At 49.2% G+C, this 17,160-nt stretch overlaps 1 protein-coding gene across 1 annotated transcript in view; it reads right to left on the bottom strand.

Annotated features, from left to right (window-relative positions):
• CABLES1 (Cdk5 and Abl enzyme substrate 1) overlaps positions 1 to 15,712 on the bottom strand; it is a 71,590-nt gene extending 55,878 nt beyond the window's left edge. Inside the window, exon 1 of the mRNA XM_075705910.1 lies at positions 15,195 to 15,712. Coding sequence (XP_075562025.1) covers positions 15,195 to 15,712 — 518 coding nt within the window. The remainder of the gene's footprint in view (positions 1 to 15,194) is intronic.
• Positions 15,713 to 17,160: the final 1,448 nt, after the last annotated feature.

Raw genomic sequence — 17,160 nt, 5'->3', positions numbered from 1 at the left:
AGACTAATAACTGGGAAAAAGTCACTAATACAAATAATTTGATCCGATCCTGCAAAACCTCACACACTTCAATATTCTAAACAAAGGTACTAACTGCATGACTAATGATGCACTTCTGCAGAAACCTCGGCTGATGGGGCTCATGCTCAAATGAAACCACGAAACTGTTCATTTTGACTGTGTTAGGCAATGACTTCATAAGCCACGGGCAGCAAGTTACCTGGGAGAGTAAGACTGGATGCATCTGCAAGTATTTGCAGGATCGGGCTCCATTTTTATACAGCCCTTTTTCAATGACAAAAACTAATTTACAAATACTCATTTCAAACCAGTCGCCTCTTTCAAAAGATGTGACTAAATATAATGCAAGAGAAGATTTACTTTAGAACTGCCACGGAAGGGGGTATGAAAACACACAGAAAATCTATGCTTTAAAAAATAATTAAGACATATTTAGATGGCATAGACATTAAATGCAGATGTAACAACTCTGATACAGATTTTAAATTATTTTCACGTGAAATGTCTAACCTTGTAATATCACCATCTTAGATCATCTGACTTGTGTGTCTGTCTGCACATTCAGCATCACAGCCCCAAGCTGAATAAACACAGAGAGAGAAGAAAGAGATTCTTGTTTCCTGCTAAAGCTTCTTGCATTAAAGAACTGAAAGCAGGGCAAAAGGCCCATTCAAAAATGTGTCACAAAACACTTCACCACAGACCTAGGAGCTTTGTTGTGAGAGGGGAAAGGAAGAAAAAAAAAAAAAAAGTATTTTGAACAACAATATTGCCTAATGGGATTATGCATACACAACAGTTTCCCCCTTACAATACCCTACCCAGGAGTTGAACACAAGCTCAAGTTTTACCTGTGCCAGTACCAGTTACATCATTTTATGACAGATATTAAGCAAACAGGGTATAGACCACAAAGCTACTACCAAAAATACTTAAATCTTCCAAGGAGGATATCAGACAGGCAATTAAAGAAAAAATATTCCTCCCCGAAACAATACATTGATTATCTGTAAATATACATCTCTTTTGGCTTTAAGTAGGAGTTCAGGAAGCATACACTTTTGTAGCATATTTTTGGTAACTTAAAGCTTTTAATTTATATATAGAGTAGTATCTGGGTAAGTAAGCAATACACAGACAATAGTATCCTGATGACAATACTACAACATATGAAGACAAACTGTTTAGCATCCGTTTGAACTTGCCTGCGTATGGAAATTTCTCTGTACTTTTATTAGCCAGAAAGGTACAGAGAAGGAAGCCCTAGGACTGAGTATTTCCCCTTCCCAATTCCTTCCCTTGTTTTTTATCTGAACTAATTTTGCACCTAACCACAACAAGCATACCATGCTTTGAAGGTTTTTAAGGGGGGGGAAAAAAAAAAAATTTGAAAACCAAATTTGGGAATAAAACCACTGCAGTTCTAGACCGGAAAAAAACCCAGTGTTTTAGCAACTGGAAAAACTTATCCCTGCACCTCAAAAAATAAATACAGCTATCAATACAGAATAGACACCCTTGCTTGTACTAATAAGGACAAATATAATGTGGGCATAGAGCTATTGTTTGAAGTAAAGCACACCTGCAGCCTGCAGCGGCAGCTCCAGCCATCCCACCGTGCTCCAACAGGCGCTACACAGCCTCGCAGCCTGCAAGGACAACGTCGGCAGGAGAGGGGACGGTCAAGTAATCCATCTTCCAGAGCCAGAGGGTGTAAGGAGGCAGCGGGGAGAGGACCGCACCAGGGGTGTGCAGCCAACCCTCAGACACCACCACAGGCACCGTGGCGGGGCAGCCAGCGGCGCTCCCGGCGACGGCAATAGGGATACTCCATCCCGACAGCGGGACATCATCTGTACGAGCTCAACACGTCAAACGGGAGATGCGAGCGCTAACAGAGCCGCATTCAGTTACCTGTGACAGAGCGACAAGAATGGGAAAGATTTCCTCTCTCGGGCCAGATCTGTCAGCCGCTATTTGGAAAAGTCTTTGAAAAAGACCTACACGCCTTTATTTTTCCTTTAGAACCAGCAGCAGCTTACAAAGAATCCGTCCGGCGAACAGACAAAAAACACGCTTCTGCCGCTGTCTCCCGTCTGCCCGAGCACCCACAGCATTTTCCCTCCTCCCCGCGAGTCTCTGCAGAGGAGGAAGTTTGAACCAAGTGTCACTGGACGAGGCCCATGGCCCCCAGAGCAGCAGAAAAAACCCAAATTATACAAAACGCATATTGTTTTGCTTCTGCCTTCCTTTGCCTCCTCAGACCTGAACAATCATGAGCTTGTCTAACGTGGAGGGGAGAGGGGAAGGGCTTTGTGCTTGGATGGGTAGGGGCAGATAGATGCAGATAGATGCAGAGATGGACTTGCCAAGCGCTGCCTGCATCTGGCTGGGAATGGGGAAAAGCACAAACGTGCACGTGAGGAGCTGCAGGCGGCGGGACGGAGGAGGAGCGCAACACGCAACCGCTGTGCAAAACCCCGGCGTGGCTCCCCACCTTGCACATCTCGGGTGGGACCCAACACGAAGGCTCCTTTGGTAGCTACTTACACAGGAGTCACAGGCAAAATTTTGCCTTATTGCTTCTGCTGAAAGTGAAATTAGCTATACTTTGTATAAAACTGGGTTGTTTTTTTTTTCTTTCAATTAAACAAATGAACCCTCCTCCCCAGACCTCATGAACAGAAACCACTACTTCCTCAGCCGCTGCATGTTCGCTTCTAAAAACAGCACGGGCCAAGAGTAAAACCGTGCTGGGTATGACATTAGACCTCTGTTGATCAAGTTCACAAACTGCCATCATGTGATGCAGAATTTTGAAATTTTGGTTTTCCTGTTTCACCTTTTCCAATAAACAGATGCGAAAGATGTCTGTTAACATGAAACACCGTAATAAAAAAAACAATTTTAAAAAAAATCCATTTTCACAGAATTTACCACATCACGAAATGAAGATTTAGAAAGCCTACAACTGACCAGTAAAAAGAAAACAGATGCCCAGGGCTCTGATTCAGCAAGCAAAAAAAAAAGTTTTCCCTACAAAATCTTTTTAAAACCCGCAGTGGAAAGAGGGAAGTCGGTAATTCCCAGTAGAAATGACTAGGGAAAAAAAGCATCTGAATTCATAGGGTCAAACAAAAAGTGTATTAACCCAAGTGGAAGAAAGGGTGTGAGAAATTTAAATTAGCTCAATATGAACCCCTGTTGCCCCAGAACAGGGAACTGAGACTCTATGGGCACATCTCCACGGCATTTGACTTTGGATCAGACGCACACTTTAGAAGTGAGTCTCCCGACCGTGCCTGCTTACGACATGCTCTTCTTTGCAGCACAGAGCAGCCCCGGAGCGCGAAGGCTTCCCCTCCGACGGCGGGAAGCCAGGTGACACGTTGCAGGAGCACAGCGCCCGTCCTCCGACTACTGCTGGGTGCCCAGGCCACGGGTGCAGGCTAGAGCTGGTCTGAACATCCATAACATGGACATCTGGTCCTCAGCACCAAGCTCCTGGCTCTACACACCCGCTCCTGCTTGGCCATGCTGCTCATTGGCACGGACACGGCCCTTCCGGATGGAGAAGACCCAATTCTCTCGCAAAGCCTCCAGGTTTAAATAATTTATAGTGCCGGTGGTTCTTGTTTAGCTTTGTTTCAGAGCGCTGGATATTTAAACAGCTTGTGCAGTACAAGAAAAGAGTGCAGCCCAGTGGGACTGACCAGCACAGCACAGCACAGGCACGTCGTGTGAGGAGCTGACCAAGCCTTTGAGATGTCTTTTTATACGGATTTTGCTCTCATTCTGAGCTTCTGGAAGCAACAGCTTGAAGAGCAATCAGAGAATTACAATCACGTTGCATTAGAAAAGCACAACCTGCACCTCAATTTTCCGCTTCTTATGGCCCGTGTCCCTCCACAGGCTAAGATGCAAAGGATTAGTAGTGCTGCGACCTCCAAAGTCGCATTTCAAGTTTTATAAAGAGCATTTTTACCCATTTCTATTAACGCGTCAGCACAAAGCAAGCTCTCTGATGCACTGATTAAACCAGACGTGTGCTGTTAACTTCCATAAAAGTGGAACCACAACTGCAGTCCGCAACAATGCCAACCGCTCCCCAGAAAAATCCCAGGGAGGACAAGTATACAAACGGGAGCAGGTCTGGACAGTGCGGTAAACAAAATCTGTGAAAACACATACAGGAAAAGCACATGCTGTCTTTTCAAAGTGAGAGTTTCAAAGGAGCCCAGAGAGTTCCTTGAAATTCATGGTTCGGAGTCTCCTTCCCAGCTTGAACTGCTCGACTGCTCTGCTCTCTTTAGGTGGAAAAACGCAAGGCAGACATCTAATTCAGAACAAACACTGGAGAAGTGAAGTCAAGTCTTCATTACCATAACCCCACATCTTGGGAAAGTGGATGTGAGGGTCAAGACCTCTCAAAAGCTGCGTTTCTTCTAACATATGTAAATGACACACACAAAAAACCCCCAGACAAGACCATGTCGAAATATTCCTGGGGAATCGTACAAAATAGAGAACTGCAACAGCTGCAAGACAACTGCCAGTTACACGGAAGACCGTGCCAGCCACAACAATTTATCCAATAAGATAGTCAAGATATGCAATTGCTCAACAGGTTGGCAATATCACCTCCACACCTAAAATAGAAGACAGGCCTAATCTTCTTCCCATTTGTACCTGAGCAACCCTGCAATTAATTCAGAGCCCATTCATTTTCAGATGCCTCAGCCTTTCCAAACACACAGTGGCTCACGAGGGCTTTTTCACTCCAGCCTCTTCGCTCCCACCCCATCCTCCCCAAGGGAGTGAATTCCAGTTGCAACCCACACCCTTGTGCAGTGCCCTACTGCACAAAACAGTCTGGGGGCTTGGGGCTTAGCTCCTAAGGGATGCGGAGGAGCAACAGCATTTTGTACAGCACTGAGCACAGCACTGGTACCACACCATAAAAAAAACCCTCTTGCTCCTGCTGCAAGGCTACATCCTTCCAGGAGAAGGAAGCTTGCGAGCTCACAAACTCACTGCAAGAAAATACACGTTTCCGTTCACATCATCCATTCAGCCTTCACACAGAGCATGAGGATAGCAACAGAAAATACTGCCATGAAAGTGCCTATTTAAGGGTGCTGGCAGATTCATACAATTAGTATTTTTTACTTTTAAATGCATTTGCTCAAACTCTGCTCCCTGTTACACCCTAGCACTATCTTTGACTTGAATAGCCTTACATCAATAAGGAAACTAACGAACAAACAAGAAACCAATATTTATAATAAACTCTTTAAAACAAACAGAAGCAAAAAAAGTTGGACAATGAAGTCTGTACTTAAAACAAATGTGCGCAGACACTTGCTATTTGCAAGGCTGCTTGAGAGTTCTGCAGTACCTGGAGTGCCTTCTAAAATAGAAAAGCATTTTATCTTGAGGCGAGTCACGCACACAGAAAAATACGGATTTTACAAATAAATCTCAAAGGTCACGATGGAGGTAATTGACAGTGGTACTTTGTGTACTGCTGTAAATAATTCTGCCTTTTTAAGCAACCACCTCTTAGCTGCCACTTCTTCTGCATTAGGTTATGCTAAAAGATGGCATTCTACACAACAGTAACCATCACCAATTAAAAATCAAACCCAGTTTTGCTTTAATTAAGAAAAGAGCCTCATAAAATGAAGGAGGTTCCTAAGATACACAATGGGCTGAAAACGGGAGGTTGTGTGAACTCCATTTTAGAAAACATAATTACACCTTTGTGTTTTAAAAACCATGCTTCCAAGACTATTAATAGCAGACAGCAAGCTTTCCACGCCTTTTTACATAACCTGCTGCAGTACCTGTGCGACTCACCTACCCAAGCAATTAAACCGCACTCTGCACTGTAGCATCTGAAAGCTGGTTTTCCTCTCTTCCTACGACCCAAAAAACCACCTCCGTGTTTTACAGTCGGAAATGGCATCGTTCACTTAAGTAAATTCGGAGAACCACAAAGTTTGCTTGTAACTACCAAGCCTGCTCAACTCTGCCCACATCCCAGGTATCAAGATGGAGCCTTCATTTTTGTGTAGCTCTCTGTCACCTAACGAGGACTTCACTCCCTGCTGCGCAAGTCCACCACACCCCACGGACACATGGGCGATCCTTCTGTCACCCCACATTTGCCTGGGTGTACCCGACTGCAACCTCCACTGAAAAAGGAGGAAATTAATCTCCTTTTCTGTTGGATCTGTAGGTACAAACGCAAGTGCAGAAGCAACAGGAAAATAAAAGTTTTGTCTGTAGAGGGGTATGACAGACAAAATACAAGGAATAAAGTTGGTGAGCAAAAGGAAAAAAAAAAAAAGTTTTCAAGACACATTTCAGACCATAGCTGACATCTAGCTTCTGCTCTATGTTACATCCTTCAGACAGGCTGAGTACAGTGGGATGGGAAGTGCAGGTTCCTAGTACATGCCAATGTCAACAAGGAGTAATGAGAGCTTCTTGAACTGTAGGTATGGACTGTATTTGTGTACACATGAATGTATGTATGTGATCCAAGCAGGCCTGAAGGCAAAGGGCCGTATGTGATATTCATCTCCTCGTTCCCCTTGTCCCCATCCCTACACATGCTGGGGGTACTAGATGAAACCAGACATCCCTCCAGGAGACACAAGGGTCCTCCCCGAGTGCTGAAGGCATCCTTGGTCCTTGGGCGGTGAGGATCTGCTCTCAGAAACTAAAATTGAGCAGATCTTCCTCTGAAGTAGATTGGCAAAGCTGTGCTGCTTGCACCCTTCAAAGGGCATGCCAACATGCTGGGGTCATGATCTGCTGCTCTGCTAGCAGCAGCAGTGGGGAACCGGCTGCTCCAGTGCTATGAGTTATCTCTGTAAAAAGCAATGGTAATAACATCTGACCCTTTAATCATGATGAAATTAAAATCCATGCCACTGTGCCAACATGTACACCTCCTGTCAGACAGGGAGACAGCTCAGCTTGGGGTCTCTCACCTCCTCCTCTTCCCTTCCGTTATATTAACCTCTGCGTGATCCAACCTTGCTGGAGGGCTGGGACCTCTCCCTGCACTTCCACCCATGGCAGGCACACCAGAAATGACAATGCTGGGAACGCTGGAGCCTCCCACATGTTTCCCCATCCACTTTCCTTACTGGGAGCTGCTGACCCTGTACCTGCAGTGGCTCCTTCTCCATCCTGAAATGGGAAAGGAAATGATGCCCCGCAGAGGGGAGGGGACAGAGAGAGACCCATCACCAGCCTTCCCACGCTGCAGAAGGCAGAAGCTCAACTCCAAGGACAGCAACAGCGCGTAGTGGTTGGTACCTGTTGAGGCTGCCCTGGTACCACCACCGCATCCCAGTATCACTTCTCTGTGCCTTGTGCCTACACAAAAAATACGTGCAGACATGTCCTGTATGGTCACGGGCAAGGCAACACACAGCAGACAGCACACAGATGGCTGAAAAAAAGTTACCTGCAAGCAGGCTGCAAACTGAGTGGCACTACTGACCTCTTGGTGCTCAACACCCTACCCAAAGCCCACAGAAAGGGAAAAGCAAGCTGCAGAGCTTCATCCCTGTTGGTTCCATGCGGCTCAGTTCCAGCTGCATGATGTGGTGCAGAAAGAAGTCAGCATAATGTCACCTTACAGATTTTTCCTGTTACACAAAATTAGAGGATTTTCTTTTTCTTTGCAGGAAAATTTATGCTTCTTTTGAATGCCTTTACCCATAAACTGATGTGCCTATGTCTGATTTGCCTTGACAGAATGTAGATTTGAAAACCTAATCATATTTACCTTGGTAATAAGATTATCTGTAGGAGCACCAAAATGCAATCCGCTGTTGCCTGAAAAATTATTCTAAATAAAGTTATCTAGCTTTCTGGTTTTTAATGCCACCAAAAATCCCTGATATTGCAAAGATTTACTTACTAGCATAACTTTTTACACTGGCGCTTGATTTAACTGAGTAATTTTTACTGATGTAAATGTACGGTTCAGGCTTCGCACGATCCTGGGTCAGAAAGGACATACTTCCACTGCCATCCAAGACAAGCAGGGGAAAACACATTTCAGTTGTGGCGAGTGAATCTTTTTTTCCCCAAGCCTCAATTTCACAAAATTGCTAGCCTAATCTATAACAACATGGAGGAAAACGCAACTGCTTGCTAAGAACATGTGCTTGTCCTTTATATTCATACATAGGGCGAAAGGCTTTTAAAAAAACAAAAAACTTCTTCAGAAAGGAAGGTAGCCTTTCCTTCACTTTTCATTCACTTCTACATTTTCCACAATAGAAAACCTTCCTTAGGCAAAAACTCTGAAACGTAGCTGCTAAGAGCGGTGTTGACTTTGAAATACATCATGAGAACAGAAAATACATTTAGCATTCATGACAGGAAAGCAGTTGCTACGAATGTAACACAGTAGCCCCTGTAAAGGAACCTCACAGTTTCTTAAATATGTACTCCTCTATATCTGCATATTGCAGCCTGAAAAGCAAACCCCGAGAGACCTAGAAGTTTCCCACCGGCACATCGTGTTTTCTCCAACCAAGGGTGAAATTTTCTTCTCCTAACTGATTTACCGAGCTCTTTACCCTACCCTTGCAGCAAATCAAACTTCTGCTAAGCCCTTCTTATGAAATCAAATACCATTCCTTAAATTTCTCAGCATGTTATTTGCAAACTGCAGGCCAGCAGACAGATACTCTCCATGTGCCAAATTATGTCATTGCCATTTTCTAGGAATAATACTTGTTACAGCAAACTGGCAAAGGGGTTTTTAGTTGGCTTATGAGAAGAGCCAGCTCTGCATCTTGCTGCACCTGCTGCATTGCTAAGCCTGGTATCTGGTGGCAGCCCCACAGCCATCAATAGCAATTCTGGGTGTAGAAGAGAGTGTTTGTCAGAAAGGACTGGTTACATCCTGGGAGGTATTAGCATATGTCCAGAGGTGAATATTGTGTATATTTGTATGGCTTAAATAGAATCTGATTTCCTATATTTATCATGGGATAAGTTGGTATCTACTAAGTTTTAATGTATGCAAGTCCCAACATGTAAACCAAACTTCTGCATTTTCAGGTTAAATTATGAAGATGAGCCTTTATGTTCGTGTAGTGGAGATCTTGCCCGAGAGACTACAAACAGCTGAAATCAGGAGGGGAAAAAAAAAATTAAAAACAAAGCAAAAAAAAAATCAGGATTTAGTTCTGCTTCTTGTCTTTACCTCCTATCACACTCGCCACCCCACAGAGCCTCTGGACAGCCCACCTGGTATTTACTTCTTTGAAACCAGGAAGCCACAGAATTACTAGAGGGTTGGGGTTTCTTCCTTTCAGAAAGCACACCTGGGAATCTTGTATTTGTGTTTTACCCGTTTTGAATTGTTACAAGCTAAGTTATACCCTCCACCAGAAAAGTTCTCAAAGTCATAATAATTACTGATTAAAGCATACTTCCTATCCAAAAGCTGTCATCAACCTATGATCTGTCATTATCCTATCTATCTACCATCAAACTATGTTTTTGTGATGGTCTGGAGGGCTGGTGACTCACAATGCTTGCTACCAATCATAATTTCAAGATGCTTGCAGCAGTATTTTGCAGAGGAAAGCTGTATAGCAGGCACCTAAGGAAAAGGGCCAGTCTGGCTGCCTGCACAGGAGCTTTGCCGGTAAAGAAAAGGGTGAAAAGAAAGATCAAGTAATGGAAATGCACCGGCCACATAAGCAAACCCGCTGAAATGTTTCACTCCTCTGCTCTCCTGACAGCTAATGATGGGTCACCGCATACCAGCTAGGCACCTGCGCAGTATAACCACGGGACTTCCCGAGGCGGGGCTGGATCTAGAAAGCTTTGAATCAGTGGCCAGTGAAGACAGCCAAACCAAACATGACTCTTCACATGTTACCAGCTCAGGTTCTCACAGGGGTTAATGAGCACCCACCCAGGCAGAGCCCTCTCACCCGCCTGGCTCTAAGGCCATCTCACTCCAACACCTGCTGAGTCCTGAGGCTTCGGCAGAGGCAGCTCCCTCTCAGCATCTGTCCCTCTGTGAAGGTGTCTAATTAATTCCCTAGTAGTCATGAATGCTACGTTCTGCCCCAGCTCCTCTTCAGAATTGACAGCAAAGGGTTTTTTTCCTTGTCTGAGGAATACTACCTTTTTTATCTGCCAGAGATACTTGCTAAGTAGTATAATAAGAGCCTAAAATACGCCAGAGCAAACTTGTGGGATTTGTTTATAAAAGCTTTGTGTATTAAGGGAACAAGGCTGATGCATCTATGCTGTCCACCTGCCTGTGCATCGTCATATTGCAGTGACTTCTGAACCACTGGTCAACTTCAACTAACATCTGGAAGATGACCACGTTTCCACAAGTTTCAAAGGAAGCAACGGAGGGAGGCACAAACCTGTGCCCTGAACAAGGGGAAAACCAGACAGGGACTAGCAGTGATGGATGACGCTCAGCGTGATGTGGGGTTGGCCGTGCTCGGCACATGCAGAGCTCAGAAAGCTCACTGGCAGTCAGTGACCTCTCCTGCACAGCTCGAAGCGACCGTGAGGACCCAACCTCTCCGCATGCTCATGCTAAAGGACATGGGTGCACTCAGTGTCCCTCACGGGACTCCTTGCAAGCTGTGTGCATGAGGACTGCGAGCCCTTTCTCAGCGGGGCAGCCCTTGGGAACAGCATCCATCAAGACTTACACAGGGCCTGTAGCACCGAGAACGGGCGATGAGGGACCTGCCCCAAGAGATGCAGCAGCACGCTGGTGCAATCAGTGAAACAGCTCTTATTACCCAAGTCTTAATGCTGTCGTTGAACGTCCCCTCTTCAGCGTGGCACAGAAAGGCCACTTAGCCTCCCAAAGTGACAGCTGAAGTCAATAAGCATCCCCTTCTCTACAGACAGCAACCATCAGTGGTATACAAGGTCACACACCTATGAAAAGACTTAGTGCAGCATGTGCACTTCCCATTCACCTCTCAGACCATTAAATTGCTGTTTTCACGCTATTCTTGTATACATCATTCTGAAACTCAGGCTGCCTGAAGGGCTTTAGGTTCAGTGAATAGCAGAGGCTCCATCATACACAAAAGGTCTGATGTGCTGCCAGCGGCTCACAAGCCCACTCCTGATGCTGGGATGACCCCGCAGGGTGGATGGTGCCCCCGGCTCTTTGTTTTGCTCCTCTTTCAGGACTCTGCCTGTAAGACACTTGTTTCTGAGAGACTCTTCTTTTGTCTCCGGCATGTTCAGTTTGGGGGCATCTTCTGTGGTGGACTGCGACTGCACTGCCTGCCCACCCAGGGCTACGGAGGACCGGGGTCTGTCCTCACAGCCTTCCACCATGGAACTAAGTGGTGGGATTCAGCTCCTCAGGAACATCCTGGAGGATTCTTCCAGTACCAACAACCCGTCGCACTTGCGAGCCCTAAAAAAGCCAGGCACGTCAACCATTCCAGCATTCCCCTTCACTGCATCTCTCCAGAAGATGAATAGCGAGGCCACACACAGTTCTGTATTTTCTAATAGGCAGAAAACAACTGAATCTTCACAAGCTTTGCTAATCATAAATTAATTTTAGAATTACTCAGGAAATGAGATTTATCTTGTAGGTCAATAAATTCTGAAGATAAAGCTATTTGGACCGCAGTAACATCAATGTCCTTCTGAGTGGACCTCCACCCCCAGCAATTACTCAGCAGATACTCCTCTCTGCTTCCTTCCCAGCACCTGCTGCTCCCAGAAGGAATTCTCCTGCCCATCTACCTTCAAGCCTGACACAACGAAACAGACAAATGCAACTGTAAACAATGTTTAAAATCCAAATCCAATCACTGATTTGCTTCCTTAGCAAAAAACCCCAAAATGACACAAAAAAGCATGCACTTGTTTCTAACCACCAGGCCACTGAAAAAGGCCTTATGTAGAAAAGGAAACTTCATGTATGGAAACAGCAGTATTCTTCCCAAAGAAAACTATGGCAACAAGAATTCTAGGTGTACACAAAAACAAGTACCTGGGACCATCACCTAATCTACAAGACCTGAAATGATTTTAAACCAGTGTTGCTGAAATCTTGTTCCACAGAGCTCCTTGCTAATTTAAGATGAAGCTATTAAAATTAATTACAATTTCACATGAAGGAAAACCTGGCAGAACCTGGCCCTAGTTTCCAGCAGCCTTGTGTCCTCAGCCACCTATTCACCACAAAACTGAAACAAACTCCTTATGCACTAGACAGGAGCCTTTGGCATCAAGAAGCCGACTTCTGAACAAGCATTTTTTTTCCCATTTACATATAATTACATACTAGCCTCTGAACAGCTAGAAGCTCCATGTTCTTTTTTTGTATCGTTTGTTTCTCGTGAATACACATAGAGCACAAACCCAAACCACATTAATGATAACCTTGTTAAATATAAACTAGTATGCAATTATACAAACTGCTAACACAAACAAAAAAGCCAGGAAACTCTGATTGCATGTTCACAATGGTTTCTGAAAACTAAATAAAAACAACAACATAAGGCAGCCTGTCCTGCCTGACACCGTAAGAAGAAATGGTTTCACGTTACAACATAACTTACCTGTCTCAGCACAGAGGACTAGTCTGTCAAAGGACACATCAAACTCAATTTCAAGCCTGCTGCAAGGAGAGGGGAATGGCAGGAGAGGAGACAGCAGATGCGCACACGAACTAAAATAAAAATCTCTGATTTTCCTCTCTGCTTCTCCGCATCCTCCGTCAGGCGAGCTAATGCCTGTCTCTGGGCAGTTGCTGTGATTCCCACCCCGTTGTGCCGAGAAGGGCAGGCCACGTGCTGGGCATTTGGCTCCTTCCTCTCCATTAAGGGAGCAGCAGCAGGTCTGCTCGAACCCTCCGTCCCTGGGCTTCCGCCAGCCCTGTGCATGCCTGCAATTTACCTTCTGTGCAGCTAAGAGTGAACCCAGCAACCAGGAGCCCCTACCACATCTTTTCACTGAGATGATGAGGAGCAAACGCTCGATACAACCTCCGTGGTCTGCCAGCTGTCCATTCCTGATGTTTAAAAATATATACCTTTTCCAGAACAGAAATAAATCTATTGAAGGCAGGCTGAAATCTGCCCCAGGCTGCACATGTGTAGCGTCACGGCAGTCAGCAAAGCCGGGGGCATAACCCAGAGCTCTCCTGCACCAGCACCAGCCATAAGCAGGTGCTACAATAGAGAGCCTCACGCTTGGCGGCGGAGTTATGCAAGGTCTCCACCACAGTTGAATCTAGCAGTCGAGAAAACAGAAGAGCATGAAAAAACCAGCACTTTCCTTACATCTTACACCACAAGAAAATATACAGCACAAAGGAAGGCCAGTATAGGACTGCAGGAGCACCCTGACAAGGTTTCATTAGGTGACTGCCCTTGCCATGGACTTGGGCTATCCATTCAGCCTGTCTGCACACTAGCAGCACAGCCAAACTTGCACAACTCTGGATTTCTAGGTTGTAAACAAAACCAGTAATTACCTTTCCCTCTTAAACTCCACACTGTTCTCATGCAACAAAAAAAAGCATCAGTCGTGGAAGGAAAAATTCAGAGAGTGGCAAACAGGGGCAAGGGAAAACAATGATGGGCAGAGGGAAGAAGTGATACAGGTGAGATCCGAGCATCCTTCCCAGAACTGAGCGCAGGATCAAAGAGTGCAAGCAAGGAAAACCAAGGACGATCCTTGGGAATCCAGAAAGATGACACAGGAATCCTGCATGAATAATAAACTCTTTAACTGGAAGGCCAAGGAGAATCCAGTCTCTTGAACACTAAGAGGGTACTGCCAAGCACATTATCACCACCAAGTAAAAAGTTCAAGAGTAGAAAAGCAATTCCCAAATCATGGCCTGTGGGTCACTCCTAACTCACAAGGCCACGGGCAGCAGTGTGCAGAACCACGTCACAGACCAAAATGCACAAGCATGTGTGTGTCATGCTACCGCGCTGGTGATCCACGGTGCAATTACAGGATTGTCACTGCAGGAAATGTTTCAAGACACACATGGCTGGGAGAACATAGGTGGTAACCCACCAGCAGGCATTTTACTTGGGAAGGTAGGGGTCCCTAGCACAGCACCTGAAAAGGGGCTCAAAAAAGCCACCAATACAATCCAGATGGAAGGAAAAAAAAAAAAAAACAACCAACGCTGGGGCACACAGCTAAGACAACTTTCTCCTGGAATACCTCCAATTTCTCCAAGCTGGTTGGTTTTGAAAGGGATTTTTCTACAGCGATCTATGCTCAATTACCCTTATAAACCCTTGCGATAACATGTGACTCAAAGTCTACCTATTTGTCCAAGGGAGAAACAAGAAGGGAGTGTGGCAAATGGGGAATGTGGGAGTGGCGACCGATGTGGGCTTGGGGAGTACAGTCATTTCCTCCAGCTTCTTCCCTGGTTCTTCACACACACACACACACCCCCCAGCCTTTGATATCCGAGTATGTTGTCGAAGAAGTGAAGGAAGACGATTTTGTACCCGTGGAGCAATTAATCCATATGCATTCGCACATTTTTACATGATTGCACCTTCTTAGCCAAAAAGTCTCAGCGTTTCAAGGGGGTGAGGTTATTCCTTTGGGAATTAAAAGGCAAAAGAGTAGCCGGCAGCAAGGAACAGCCCAGAGGAACACGAAGTGCTGGTGGATAAAGAGCTTACTGAGGGAGGTGGCGAGACGCTGCTCACACCGTAACCCGCGGACACCGGGGGAAAGATTTCCTTCCCCTTCGTGGGCGCCAGATCTGGCTGCAGCCATGCGGCAGAAGGGGCGACAACTGCTCCGGAGCTGCGCCCGGCTGCAGCGGGGCACGGCGGCTCTGCGGCCGCCCGCCCGCATTGCTTAGCGGCAGCGAAACTTTCCGCCGCTCGCAGCCGGGCGGGAACGCCTGCTGCCGCCGGGGCGCCTCGGCAGACCTGCCCCTGCACGCCCGCACATCCCCGCCGCCGCCGCCGCCGCCGCTCCCCCCGGCCGGGCGCCGGCCCAGCGCCCGCCCGGCCCCGCCGAGGGAGGCTGCGGGGGCCACCGGCGCTCCCGCCCCGCGGCTACCGGGCCGCCCTGCCCATCGCCCGCGCCTCACCCCCGCAGCCCGCCGCACCCGGCATCCCCGCGGCGCGGCTTACCGGGACCGCTGCAGCTCGAAGGCGGCGGCAGGGCCGGGCTGCCCCAGCTCGCCGCCGCCGCCGGCGGGGCCCTGGGGGCTGGCGCGGCCGAAGGGCGCCGGCAGCACCCCCGCCGTGAAGGAGTTGAGGCGGCCGCGGCTGCCCGCCGCCGCGGCGCCCAGGAAGGCGGCGGCCGGCACCTGCACCGCGGCGAAGGCGTCCTCCTCCTCCTCCTCCTCCTCCTCCTCCTGGGCCCGGGGGGGCTCGGCGGGCGCCGCCGGGGGGCTGCCCAGCCGGGGCGGCGGCGGCGGCGGCGGGGCCTGGCGGGGCCTGGCGGCGGCGGGGCCGTCGTTGCCCGGCGGCGGGGGCCGCCCGTCGAGGGAGATGCTGGTGAGGAAGGAGAGCGCGGCCTGCCTGCGCCGGGGGTCGCTGCGCGCCGGCGGCGGCTGCGGCGGCCCCTTCCTGGGGCAGGGCTCCGGCGGCGGCAGGGGCCCGGCGGCGGGACTGCCGGGGCTGGCGGCGGTGGCGGCCGCCGCCATTGTCGGCCGGCTCCCCCTCCCCTCGCCGCGGGCCGGGCGCTGCCTCTCGCTGCCTCCCCCTTAGGCGGGCGGGCGGCGGGGCATGGGTGCCGTCGGCCCGCCGGGGTGCACGGGGGTGGCGCGGGGGTGCCCTCCGCCCGGCCGCGCCGCGCCGCGCTGCCCCGGGCCCCCGCCGCCCGCCCGCTCCGTATTTATAGGTGCAGCCGCGCCGCCGAGCGCCCTGTGCAATAACACGGCAATCACGTGTGGGAAACGGGGAGCTGGAGGAAAACAAAAGCCCGGCCAGCAGCCCGGAGGAGGAGGAGGGAGAAGGGAGAAGGGTGGGTCTCGGCGAGCTCCCTCCTTTCAACCTCTTTTTTTTTTTTTTTTTCCCCTTTCACCCCCTTCCCTCCTCCTCCTCCTCCTCTTTTTCCCTTCCTGGATGCGTGGGGGCGGGCGGGAGCCGGGGAAGGTGGAGTCTGTGCCCGTAGTACACGGCACATGGCCCTCGGCGGCTGGCACCGGCGGCACCGGACCCGGCGGCTGCCGCTCGGCCCGGCCCGCCCGCGGCTGCTGGAGCGGCCCCGGGCTGCAGCCGCGCCGTGGCAGGCGGCCCGGGGGGGCCCCGCTGGTTTTTCCGGCGGGGCTGCAGTGCCCCGGGGCCGGCGCCCCGGCGGCGGGAGGGGGGCGGCGGGGGTCAGCCCCGGGGTGCGCTGGGCTGCCGGCGCCGCGTCCCCCGGTGCGGCAAGGCTGGCCGGCCCCTGCGCGCACAGGCGCGGTGCAAGGCGTGCGTGTGCGTGCAACATCTCACGGGTGACCTGCACCGCTAAAGCAACCCCCTCCCCAACCCTTCCCTCTCCCCTGCACCGGAGAAAGTGCAGGTATTTACTTTGCCCTCTCCTCCGCAGCCCAAGCCCCAGAATTTGTGTATTCCCTGTCTTTTGGGAAGCAGCCCTCTCCTCCGCAGCCCAAGCCCCAGAATTTGTGTATTCCCTGTCTTTTGGGAAGCAGCCCTCTCGTCCGCAGCCCAAGCCCCAGAATTTGTGTATTCCCTGTCTTTTGGGAAGCAGCCCTCTCGTCCGCAGCCCGAGCCCCAGAATTTGTGTATTCCCTGTCTTTTGGGAAGCAGCCCTCTCGTCCGCAGCCCGAGCCCCAGAATTTGTGTATTCCCTGTCTTTTGGGAAGCAGCCCTCTCGTCCGCAGCCCGAGCCCCAGAATTTGTATATTCCCTGTCTTTTGGGAAGCAGCCCTCTCGTCCGTAGCCCGAGCCCCAGAATTTGTGTATTCCCTGTCTTTTGGGAAGCAGAGGCTGTTGTGCAGCGTTCTGCAGGTCTGCACGCTCCCTCCTGCAGCCGTAGCTGGGGAGGGCGAGGGGCCAGTCCCACCTCGGCATGAAGCTCCTTCATTTCTTCGTTACTTTGTTTTGATCAACTCAACCGTGCTACAAGTGTTCTTGTCGTGTGATGATA

Source organism: Pelecanus crispus, chromosome 2 (genome assembly GCF_030463565.1).
Source record: "Pelecanus crispus isolate bPelCri1 chromosome 2, bPelCri1.pri, whole genome shotgun sequence".
Classification (NCBI taxonomy): domain Eukaryota; kingdom Metazoa; phylum Chordata; class Aves; order Pelecaniformes; family Pelecanidae; genus Pelecanus; species Pelecanus crispus.
This window is presented reverse-complemented; position numbering and strand designations above follow the sequence as displayed.